At 45.8% G+C, this 12964-nt stretch overlaps 1 protein-coding gene across 1 annotated transcript in view; it reads left to right on the top strand.

The window, feature by feature from the left end:
- The window catches only part of DBI (diazepam binding inhibitor, acyl-CoA binding protein), a 99916-nt gene extending 91237 nt beyond the window's left edge, over nt 1-8679 (top strand). Inside the window, exon 4 of the mRNA XM_044074995.1 lies at nt 8337-8679. Within this exon, the coding sequence (XP_043930930.1) occupies nt 8337-8410 (74 nt within the window). The 3' untranslated portion in view covers nt 8411-8679. The remainder of the gene's footprint in view (nt 1-8336) is intronic.
- The last annotated feature ends 4285 nt before the right edge of the window (nt 8680-12964 follow it).

Below are 12964 nucleotides of genomic sequence, written 5' to 3'. Positions count from 1 at the left end.
AAGATTCAATCAGCACGTCTAGCTTATTTTTACATTCCACTTTGAAATTGTCCATTTTGCTTTCTAATTTATCTCTGCAGATGGCTCACTGATGTTCCTTGGTATAGCCTGTATCCTTTCATTGTACTGTTCTGTACACGGCTTCGAGTGGCTCATTCTGAGAATTTTCTAGATTTCTTGACGGGAAAAAGAAATACGGTTTCAGACTTTTTTCTTTTGTAAGAAATCTTTCAGCAGATGTTTAAACCCAAGTCCAAATTTTGAAAAATGCAGAGCTAAACAGTGCTGTTAGCTGCTCACCATCTTGGCCATGCTCCCCTGGTATTGTGAAGGTATGACTGTTTTATATGCAGTCCTTTCTTGTGAGTAGTAATCTACTTTGTGGTCTAGCTTCAACTTCTCGGGTCACTACTCAGTTTAAATGTGTATTACTCTGTAAGCACTGCAGCCAGACAAACATCCTTCACAGTACCATTGTCCAAAACTTCCCAGATGTAAAATGAGACTTTAAATTCTCTCTTGGGTAGAGGTTTAGTTTATGAGTCAAGATGTTTTCAACCCTCAAATTTTCAAGGGGATGTTCTGCTCCCTTGTTTAGTTTTGGAAAGGAAACTGTCTCAGCAGATTACAGTTGCACATAAAATACATGGAGGTACGAAAAAGCAAGAAGCCCCAAAACAAAAGGCAATCAAGGCAGAATGACTATATTAATGGACCTTGTTATATTCTTCTCACCCTGACCTTCCCTTATCCCTTTCATTAAGTCTGATTCTCCATTTATCTCTTGGCAAAAATTTTCAGACAAATGTGTTCAGTCTGGTTCAGTGTTACAGATGGCAGTGGGAAGAAATTCTGTCCAGGGAGTTAATTATTCCACACTTCAGACCAAACCAGTCTGTTCCCTCATGTCCTACAGCACATGGTATCTTAGGATAATGGAAACATTTCCTTCCTAGTTGGGGAAGTTTTTTTATTCTATGGTTTTGGTGCCAAAGGGGGAAAATGCCTGTAGGACAATTCTAGATCTTTCCTAAACCATATGCAGTAGTGCCAAAGACTTAGTTCCTTCCTCCATAAAAGTTTTTTGGTAACCTTTAATTTAAGAAGTGCTTATCTTTGCCATCTTTTTCAAAATGTCACTAGTTTCACTTGGGTGACAGCTGTTAACAGAGGCTAGGTTTCCAACAGAGCATTTAAGCCATCTTGAATCGCACAGGTTTGTGTTCGTATAGCTTTTCTTTCACAGGAAAAAAATTGCTCTATTCCAGGGTTTTCCATTCAGATTTTGGTCACTGCAAGGGGGAATACTCAGGATTCAGTGTCTCATGGTGTCTGTAATTCTCATGATCTCTGGTAAGACTCCAAGGGAAAAAGATGCAGTGGTATCTTGAAGTCTCTTTGGTCCTAGCACCAACTCATTCTTTTTAGATTCAAAATCTGGGATTTCTGAGATGAAATCACCTGGTGGATGTCAAATATCCCTGAATCCAGGTCTCCCCTTTATCCTCTCCTGCTCCAAAGCAGTCAGCACAGACTCAATTTGCTTGGAAAGCAGTATCAAAGGGATAAAAATACAATGCATCTGAAACAAAGGCACAAACGAGATGCTTGCTCTTGTCAAAGCATTCAACTCTAGATCCGAAGTAGTTATCTGCAACCTGTGGGTATACAGATCCGAGCCGGCAACTTTTTTTCTAGCATCTGCTCAGAGCTCCTCCCCTTACCCATAATGCCCTACCATCTCCTATCTTCCCCTAGATCTAGTTTGCCATGCCAGTAGTGTGCATCGTGGTCTCCTTTGCTCTGAGCTCAGGGATAGTAAGTGTTATTAATTCTTAAATCTAGTGTGTGTAATTTTTTTTTTCTCTTCCTCCCCTTGTTTAGTGTAGCGCTTGCTCGTCTGTTTAAAAAAAAAAAAAGTTTGTTAACTTGGTAGTTTTTAGACCTGCCTTTCCCCTACCTGTGTTTGTGTGTGGTTTGTCTGTTAGGTAGTAGTTTCTTTTTGGGTGCAGGACAGCCAAAATCTGTTTTCAAGAAATGTACAGTGTGTGGCCATAAGCTCTCCCCAGCTGATGGTCGCACTGTGTGATTTGCTTGGGAGTGGCACATTTGTCCACTCAATGTGCTATCTGCACCGGGTTCAATTCCAGGGCCCTTGGGGATCGGAAGGTCAAGTTAGTAGCCAAAGGCCTTCTCCTCGCTTCCATGCTGGAATCTGCCATGGCCTGGGTATCTAGTGCTCAAACCTCCCACCAAGACAAGGACTCTACCTCCCTCTTGAGTCTAAAAGACAAATCTACAGTCAGCGTGGCTGACAAGGAAAAAAGACAGGCGCAGAGAGGATAGGGACAAGAGAAAGGACAGGCATTGCAACAGATCCCCGGACAGGGAGCTCTTTCTTAGTCCCAATTCTAAGGCCATGAGGCCAGTTTCTCCACAGCTCCGGTCTCCTCATTTCTCACCAGAGCTGTTGGAACATTTGGACCAGAGGCCTTCCTCCCCATTGCGCAGACCTGGCAGATCCGAGTCTGTGGCCTCTTCGAGGTAGACTCTAGTTTATTGGACATGGACAGGATGATGAGGAGATTCATTCAGACCCAAATACAGATGGGAGTCTTGCCAGGCCCCTCTCCCTTTGGAGGGGGGACCTCCATGCCTCATATGCCTCTTTTCCGCCCTATCTCTCCTTCCCCGATCAAGTGCTTCGGGACTCTTGGATCTGAGGATTTTCAGAGCTTGTAGCTCTGCGCTGACTGTTCTCCAACCTCGACTCTGGCTGTTACCTTGAGTTCCTCTGCGGATTAGTTCGGATCCAAACAAGACTGAGCCGTGGACAGGGAGTCGGACCCGAGGGAATGTATTCTTTGGCTCAGACCTTTATGGATCCGACCCATTTCCTCAGGCTACCCTTGCTTCGGCTCCGGTCCCCGCTTCGGATCTGGGGAGGGAGTCTTCCTTGCTGGGTGCTAAGGAGGTCCACTCTCCCTCTGCCTTCGTGGTGGAGAGGGTTCTCACCCAGGGATTGAGACCCCAGCCCATCCCCTCTGATTCCACCCAGGCCCCCCTGGATTTGGCGACTACTCCCTTCATCCTGTCTCGGACAGCCTGTGCCAGAGGATCCTCAGGTTAATTTCCCTGAGGAAACCACTATGGCTCATGAATCCCCTTCAGAGTCCCACTGAAGAGGGTCACTAAGTGCAAGTGCAAAAGGAGGCACTTGGACTCCCCCGAGTCCCTCACTATGGACACTGACTTAGATGGAGAAGGTTCCCCCAGGTCACCTCCCGAAGACGTCTCCTTCGGAGAAATCCTGGAGATCTTCTGCCAGAGGGGAAGTTGGTCAGCCCCAAAGTTGGTCAGCCCCAATTGGTGGACCTTATCACCAAGCGGGCATGGAAGGAGCCTGACACTGTAGAGCCCATCCCCAAACGCCCTGACAAAATTTGATCTCCCCTTCTGACAGACCACCTTGGTCAAAAGGAGCCCCAGTTGGTACCATGTCTGTTGCAGCAGCCACAAAGAAAAGACTAGCCCAGGAGAGTTCCTCAGTCCACCTCCCAGACAAGGAATCCAGGTTGGTGGATAGGTTTGGGAAGCGCGTCTATTCCTCAGCAACCTTTTCAATCCGTGCACTGAGTTATTTGGCACGTGATCCGGCTTCAGCGAGACCTTGTTTCAGAATTTGCCGAGTTGCCCCCAGAGTCTTTATCGCCGCAGGACAGTTCTCTGTGAGAATGTCTGCTCTGAAGTTCTTCTCAAAACGCGTGGATGCGGCTTCTTTTCCCCATGCCATGGAAGGAGCAGCTAGGGTGACTGGGGCAGGCATTGCCATGAGGCATCATACCTGGCTCAGGTTGGCAATTCGCGGACCCTTTCAAGGTGCAGTTTATCAACGCTCCCTATGACTGTTCTTCCCTTTTTGGGAAGACAGTACGTGACGCACTTGTCCAGAGCGAAAAGGACTAGAAGACTTTGTCTGCCGTCGGCATCCACTTCTCTAACCCTCAGCGGTCCTTCTCCAGGAATCAGAGGGCAGAAGATGATGTGGTTCCGAAAATCTGTTTTCCTGGGATTCTCAGGACAACTATTCCCCAGAGGCAGAGGGGGAGAGGATCGATGCAAACCCAGAGGTAGAGGGGGGTCCCAGGAATTTTGGGTCTAGGGAACCCTTTTCTGATAGACCCAGTCAGCAGCCGTGAGGGGTTGCCCGACTGTCCTACTCTGGAGGCAGTCGGGGGAAGATTGTCCTTACACCCAGCGGCATGGGAGTACATTACGACAGAGCACTGGGTGTTGCAGATAATATCCAGAGGTTACACTATACCATTTGTTGCCCCCCCCCCCAATACTCCAAAACACCTCCTGGATGTTCCACCTGCTCACAGGAAGGCCGCCGCTCTAGAGATTTCAAAGCTGCTTCTCAAACGAACCATCGAACAGGTCCGCCCCTATCGGTCCGGATCAGGCGTCTACTAAAGGTTTTTTTGTGCCGAAGACTGGGGACTTCAGGCCCATTCTAGACGTGTCAACATTAAACCTGTCTGTAGCCAAACAGCGAAACGAAAATTCCGGATAGTCATCCTACAGTCCATTCTACTTGATTTCCGAGAGTGCGACTGGACTGGATGTGCTAGTTAGACCTCCAGGATGCTTACTACCACATCAGATACACAGAAGCTCCAGGAGGTTTCTGCGCTTCCAGCTGGGAGCCAGTCATTTTCAGTTCAGAGCCCTACCCTTTGGTCTCACCACAGCCCCCAGGGTGTTCACCAAGGTAATGGCTCACCTTAGGCTTCAGGGTGTTCAGGTGTTTCCATACCTGGACAACTGGCTCTTCGCTGCGCCCAACAAGCATCACCTGTCTGGCCCGAGATTACTTCATTTGGTTGGCAGATCTACTGGGAATTGGTCAGTGTTCAGAAATCCCATTTGCAACCAGTACAAGTTCTATGTTCAGAAATCCCATTTGCAACCAGTACAAGTTCTAGACTTCATTGGGGCATGGCTAGACACTTTGCAGATTAAGGTATTCTTAACTCGACAGGATCCTACACCTCTGGTGCCACACAGCTCAGATAGTGAATTCCAAGTCTCCAAAGGCGAGCAAGGTTCTGCAGGCTCTGGGCTCCATGGCTGCCTCCATATCGATTTTTCTGTTGTGCGCGCCTTCATATGCAGGTTCTAAAATGGACTCTGGCTGTTCAATGGTCTTGGCTAGACCTGCCCATGTAATTTCCGATCAAGATCAGTCACGTCTACAGGATGTCTCTTTGGTGGTTAAGTTCACCAGAGATATCTGAAGGACACCTCTTCGCCTCATCTCTAGTCCAAGCCACAGTGACCACGGACACCTCCCAGCTCTGGTGGTGGGGGGGCACTGGGAAGGACAGTCCAAGGCACATGGTCCCAGTCAGAGACCAAGTTGCACAAAAATGTTCCAGAGAGGAGGGCAGTGCTTTTAGCATTGGAAGCCTTTCACACTGTCCTTCCTTGCGGATTGATTGCAATTCAGTCGGACAACATGTTGGTTGTCTGGTATATCAACAAGCCGGGGGGGACCATATCCTACCCCCTATGTCGAGAGGCCATGAGAGTGTGGGAATGGGCAATCTCCACCGGTTGGTTTCTGATGGCAATGAACATCCCGGGGTGCTCCAACATTTTAGTGGACAGATTGAGTTGGGCTTTTCTGATGCCGTACGAGTGGTCTCTGAAACAGTCAGTAGCGGAGGAGATCTTCCTTGCATGGGGTAGGCCATGCTGCGATCTTCCTTGCATGGGGTAGGCCGTGCTGCGATCTCTTCGCATCTCCTTCCAGTGTGAAGTGCAGTGAGTTCTTCGCTCTGATTCTCTCACCAGGGGAAGTCCCCAGAGATGCTCTATTCCATACTTGGCCCCCCCGGTCTTCTGTATGCTTATCCACCATTGCCAGTCATTCCGAAGTTTCTTCAGAAAGCTTGCAGACTGCGGTGTAAAGTTATCCTCCCTGTCCGTTCTGGCCTCATCAGGTTTGGTTCCCATTCCTTTGGTGGTCTCTCATAGCTCCCCTGTGGGTTCTGGATCCCTGTCAGGATATCTCCCATCGGGGCCCGTCTGCCCGATCTGGGCAGCCTCAAGCTGACAGACTGGCTGCTCCAGTTCCATTGATTGCCAGGACTCCTGGTCTTTCATCCCCGGTAAAATCCATTCTGGTGACTTCTCTTAAAGATTCCACTAGGAAACTTTATTGCGGTAAATGGAAGCGCTTTTCCATTTGGGCCTCAGAGAAATCTAGATCCCTTTACTGCCCCTGTTCCGGCGGTGTTGGATTTCCTGTCTGGCATTTTTCAGCAAGGAGCTAGTTCCTCCACAGTGAAAGTACAGTTGGCAGCCATTTCTAATTTTCATGTTGGTGAAGACAACATTGCCTTAGCCTCCTCTAGGTTGTGTAAGGCTTTTCTTAAAGGTACTTTTCTGTTGCGTCCACCACCTGTCAAGGATTCAGTGCCTCCTTGGGGACCTTACCTTTGTTTTACAGGCATTGGTGGCTCCGTTCGAACCTGCAGCTTCGGTGGATTTGAAATTTTTGTCCTGGTAGACGGCTTTCCTAGTCGCCATTACATCTGCTAGGAGGGTTTCTGAGCTTCAAGCTCTGTCTGCTGTGCCTCTGTATTTGGTCTTCCACAAGGATAGGGTCTCTCTCCGTAGTAATCCTTCCTTCTTATCCAAAGTGGCATCTGAAGCAAACGTAAACCAGTCCATTAATCTGCCCGTTTTTTTCCCTAGCTTCCAAAATAAAGGTGAATACAAACTTCATTTGTTAGATGTTCATAGACAGCTCTTCATAGAATGAAGTATTTCCGCAAGACTGACCAATTTTTTGTTTCCTTTTCCAAAGCATTTCTGGGAAAAGCTATTTCTAAAGTTTCTTTGGCCAGATGGATCACTCTTTGCATTTCACATGCCTACAAAGCAAAAGGTTGATCTCCTCCTGGTATTGTTAAGGCTCACTCTATCAGGTCCATGGCGACTTCTGCTGCCTTTTAGTCTAGGGTACCTTTGGATGACATTTGTGCAGCAGCGACCTGGGCCATTTCACATACCTTCATTTCCCATTACAAATTAGATCTGATTTCTAGGGTTAGAGCATCCTTTGGCTCTGCGGTGCTCAGGAATATCCTTCCGTAAGGGCCTCCCAGGATTGGAGTAGCTGGGGGGACTCTGTCCCACATGTTGCAGATAAAATGCATGAAAGCTCTGAAGGGCTTGGTGCCCAAACTCATCAGCTCACGCTCTCAACAGTTTTGGGTGCATGGAAGGTGCCCTGAAACTTTGGTATCAGCTGTTATATCCTCGGGTTATAACCACATAGCTTGAGCAACTGCAGCAGTGAGCCTTCGAACATGTACAGTTGCACAGCTTTCTGTATTCCAGTTGAAATAACACAAAGAAAGCAAGGAAACCAGCATCAAGATTAAAGCAAATTAAAGCAAATTAATGTAAATCAGATTTGCCATGTAACCGTGCCAAATTACATTATTGGCTTGAAATGCTTTTGTAAGGATTTCCTGTGTCGCAGCTACATTTATGTCCCAAGAAAGTTTCTCTGGATGGCCAATGCATCTGCAACAGCTATGGTGTAGTGAGTATTCATCGCTTCTGTTGAGGGCTTAACATACATAACTGGGCAGGCACAGAGCTTGTAGTGTAAATGCAGGGTACCCTTTGGCAAAGGGGAAGGTTGTTCCTTTTTATGAAGCAAGTCTTGTTGCCAACTCATGTCACCTGCTTAAGTGAGGTGGCAGCTTATCTTGTTTCCCAGATTGGGACAGAGTACTAGCAGATATATCTTTTTGGTTTAAATTAGAAGTCTCCTTTTATATGTATGAAGGTAGCACCGAGCTTTATTGGGTCCATTAAGGGGAATGCCTTTTAGAAGTTAAAATCCTAGAAATGGGATTTCCAAGGCAGTCGTCTAAGCGCTCAAGTAGTTACTCTGCAAGACTTTTGGTTTTGTGAAGACCCATAAGGTATCCTGTACCATTAAGAGTTCTGAGTTAATCTGGTTTGGACTCTGACATGGGTCCCCCATTGTTTTTAGGGTAAAATTTCCTGAGGAAGCTGAGGATGCTTTAGCAAAGGTAACATTAAAAGCTGAACATTTTTAGGTGTTCATTTATTAAATGGTCCTTCAGGCACTGGTGCTTATTAGCACCAGATATTGCAGTGAATCCACGGTATGAATCTACTGCAAGAGACTTACGAATGCAGCATATAACTTGTAGCTTTACTTGTAGATTGTAGAGCTGATGTTAGCAACTTGATTATCTGCTAATCCATTTCCCTGTCTTTAACAGGTACCAGCCAAGAAGAAGCACGAAAACTGTACATAGACAAAGTAGAAGAGCTGAAAAAAAAATATGGTTTTTGAACTTAAATACAATGGCATTTTCTATGATTTATAAGTGGATATAAAATTTGGTACAGTCTTTTACTGTAGTGCAATGTACTACATTCAAATAAAGTTTGTGCATGTTAAAATCAGTGCAATGTACTGCATTCAAATACAGTTAGTGCATTTTATGCACTGGCTATGCATCCTGTGTTTGTGCTTTACAAAACAAATTGTTTTAAGTTTTCTACTTGTACAGTAATTCAACATGATGTATGCTGTAATAAAACAGGAAAGCACCATGTAAACCTTTTTCCGGGGGTTTTTTGAAATAAAAAAAAACCAAAGAAAGGGCCCCAAAAGGAAACCAGGCCAATCAAAAGATTTAAAACCCCCAAAATTAAAAAAGGGGGGCAAATTTAAAAGGGGGTAAAAAATTTTCCAAAAAATTTTTCCAAATTGTAAAACACTTTTTTTTAAACAAAAAAAAAAAAAAAAAAAGAAAAAAAAAAAAAGAAAAAAAAAAAAAAAAAAAAAAAAAAAAAAAAAAAAAAAAAATGAAAAAAAGAAAACAAAAAAAAAAAAAAAAAAAAAAAAAAAAAAAAAAAAAAAGAAAAAAAAAAAAAAAAAAAAAAAAAAAAAAAAAAAAAAAAAAAAAAAAAAAAAAAAAAAAAAAAAAAAAAAAAAAAAAAAAAAAAAAAAAAAAAAAAGAAAAAAAAAAAAAAAAAAAAAAAAAAAAAAAAAAAAAAAAAAGAAGAAACAGAAGCTTATAAGCCCACAATTGTGGGATTTATGTATTACATGGAATGTCAATGGAGGACTTGCAGACTAAAACAATATGGCCTCCGCTAGTGGTTGTCAAGGGGGAAGCTCTGTAAGATATGTAACTAAGCATTAGTAGGCAATCCTATGTAAATGAGGGTTACAATACTGAATCACACTGCCACATAGGTAATGAGCACTTTCTGAGTAGTGTAAGAGTTAGAGAAGGGGGAGGAACAGAGTAAGAGGTAGGTGACATCATGGAGGGAAGGATAGAAAGAAATGTACCAGATTGGAGGGCAATGTAAGGTAACAGATGACAAACAGACATCAGGGAGGGAGGTGTGTCCCAACAGAACACTAGGAAAATCAGGGAGGGAGGTGTGTCCCAACAGAACACTAGGAAAGTCAAGAAATTGAGGGTATAAGCTATCCCTACACTCAAAGTTTCTTGATATACGTGCATGAGCGCGTGCAAGGCAGGTTTAACATGTGGGAGCGTGTTGCAAACTGTTTACAACGGTTTGCGAAATGCTGCGGTGTAAGGCAGTGTGCGCTTTAGCATGAATCAGCCTAGCTAACACCGTGTAAGGATGTGTGCGCTGTAACACTGTGTAGGGATGTGTGCATGCTTAAGTGACTGTGAGCGTGTTTAAGCTGGTGTGCACATTGCTCCCCTCAGGAAACAGAGAGGAAACAGGAAACAACAAAATACAGGCAAACTGCCAGGGAATACTGCTGGAGTTAATTGGTGGAAACAATTACAAGCAGGCAATTACACAGGCAGACTAAAAGCCCAGCCCAGCACTTAAAACACAACAAAGAGCAGTGAAGGCTGTTTCTCACAAGAGATACTGCCAGAAACTAAGCTATCAGAATTGAAAACTGAAATAAAGCTGAACTCAGAGCAGAAATGCTAGGGGCTGCCATGGCTATTATAATCAGGCATAGGCGAATTGCTGAGGGTGGTGACAATGCAGATGCTGACAGACAACCCAGAGTGAGGAGAAGGAGAAGAGTATACAGGCCCAGGGTCACCTACCATGGGTTACATGAGCTGGAGATAGTAGAGCGCTATAGAGTGTACAGAGAGCTCCTGCAGCAGATTGTTGAGCTGTGCAGGCCACACCTCACACACAGAACCAACAGAGGGGAACCCATCCCAGTGGAAACCAAGGTATGTGTTGGCCTAAGAATACTAGCAACAGGTACCTTCCACAGACCAACTGGTGATATGATGGGGATATCACAGGCATCAGCCTCCAGGGTACTGCACCAGTTCCTGGATGCCATGTCACCACATGTCAGTGATCATATATATGTCCCTAATGACCGTGGAGGTTGTGGCCAGCAATATCGTCTCTTCCAGCAAATAGCGGATACCCTGAGGTGCTGGGTGCAATAGACTGCACGCACATACGCATCAAAGCACCAGCCGGTGAGCGGGGTAGAGTCTACATTAACCGCAAGGAATACCCCTCCATCAACTGCCAGGTCGTGTGTGATGCCCAGGGCATAATAATGAATGTATGTGCTGGCTGCCCTGGGAGCTACCACGATTCCCACATCTGGCATCTGACGCAGCTGTACCAATCATTTGCCAATGGGGACTTCCCACACGGACACCTAGTGGGGGATGCAGGTTATGCACTTGAGCCGTGGCTGCTGACACCCATCAGAAATGCGCACACACCTGAACAGGAACGCCATAATGAGGCACACGCACAAACACGTAATATCATAGAGCGTGTGTTTGGGCTGCTCAAGTCACGGTTCCGGTGTCTGGACACATCTGGTGGAGCTTTGCAGTACACCACCAACTACATGTACCCAAATGATCATGATATGTGCTATGCTACATAATATGATCCTGCGGAAACAGCTGCAGCAGGACCAGCACAGGGCTGGGCCAAACATCCCCCCACCATTGCCAAGGCCACCACAGGCAGGGGTTGACTCGGAGGAGGAACAACCTGACCTTGTCCCAGTAGGCAGAAGGAGGCATGCCCAGTATGCCCTGGCCTTGGCAGAGGCAACGCATAGCACATACGCTTGGTCAGTAGGAACACTGGGGCTGATACCCGCTCTGACTCACTCATACAGTAACAGGGATGCCTAACATGACACAACCTGCTTCCAAATGTACAGGGAGTGTAGTATGTGTATCCGACAGAGGTGGCCCTGCAGCACCACCTGAGGCATGAATGCCATGTGTTAAGTAATGTAATATCATGTACAATATGCACACCTGAGGACCCCAACTAACATCCATATCCACGCATATGACCCTGTGGAAACAGCTGCACATCATACAGTGATGTACATGTGCAAAAACATGGAACAAGATACAAAATGAGGGTGTCTAGCAATAAATAGCATGGATAACCACACACCCATGTTTGTACCACAACAAGAAGCAACATGGAATAGCCATGGTCAAAAAACAATGGCTAAAACAGACTACTATATAGCCTGCTGCAGACCACTGTCCTAATAGCAGGAACTGCCCCAGGCCTATGTCCATAGGTTCATACTAGGCTATCTGCCCTAGGGCATTAATAAGCCTAGGCCAGAGTTTTGTGGCGTCTGCCACCCCTGCAAGTTGATGGATAATATGCCCATTATTTTGCTGTGCCTCTGTCAAGCAGTGATACTGAGGTTATCCCTGGGGTATACCTGCAATCTCCCATCCATTGGTCAAGATCTCACTTAAACAAAGCCAGTGAGGTGCTCAGCCCCACATGTACCAGGATGTTGTTCCACAGCATATGGACTCTCTGGGTGATGAATCTGTCCCTCCAGCACATCCTATTAATATCTGTGTTGAGGTTTAGGTCTCCTGCCCTTGTAGTTCTGATGGATGTAGAGGTCTTGAGGTGAAGCATGTTCATAAAGTCTGGGTTGGTCATAGCCTTGTATGTCAGGCACAGATCACCTCTGAGCAGTCGGTAAGTGACTGAATACAGCTGGAATTCCTTCAGTCGGGCAGCATAAGAAATATGTTTGAGACCCTTTCACCTCCTGTCGAGGAATTTGTGGGCCCATCCAATCTAAATGGGGCAGTGTATGCAATCATTGGTGTGATGAGTACAGGGGAACGATGACCTCCCTTGATCTATATGTGAATCACTGCATGATGAGGTGGCCAATGTAGAAGGCCTTCCAAACTACCCTGGCAATGTGAGTGTCAAGCAAAAGGTCACTGTCAACCTGGGTGCCCAGGTCCCTGATAACCTACGTTGTGCTTAGAGGATTGCCACCTAGATGGGAAGTAGTGGTAACCTTGTTCTTCCTGAAGGGTATGGCTATGCATTGTTTAGTGTTTAATGTAAGGCCATGGCCGTGGCACCAGTTATCTGTGTTTGAGACCCTTCTGAAGGATGTCTGTGTCAGATGGGTTACCAGCTATGCTTCCCAGTTTGCAGTCATCTTCAAACTTTGTCAGCCATAATCCTCCTGTGTTTGCTCGTACTTCTGAAAAGTAGATACTGAACAAATGTGGGCCCAGGACTGAGCCCTGTGGGACACCACTTGTGACCGCTCTGGAGTGTGAACTGGCACCAGCAACTTTGACCCTGTGTGTTCCGTCACTTAGCCAGTTTGCAACCCATGCTGTGATGTATGGGTTCACAATTAAGCTGGTGATGTTTTCAATGATACCTGAGTGGGGTATTGTGTCGAAAGCCTTTGCCAGTTCAAGGTAGGCTGTGTGGACTGCCTTGCCCACGTCAATGGCCTGGGTGAGTGTTTTGAAAAAGTCAACCAAGTTTAAAAGGCATGATCTGCCCTTGACAAAGCCAAACTGGATTGGATCCAATGTCTGCAAGTCCC

This window comes from Protopterus annectens, chromosome 6.part0 (assembly GCF_019279795.1).
Source record: "Protopterus annectens isolate FY-2018-M chromosome 6.part0, PAN1.0, whole genome shotgun sequence".
Taxonomy (NCBI): domain Eukaryota; kingdom Metazoa; phylum Chordata; order Ceratodontiformes; family Protopteridae; genus Protopterus; species Protopterus annectens.
Note: the sequence above shows the minus strand (reverse complement) of the source record. Positions and strands in the feature narration are given on the sequence as shown.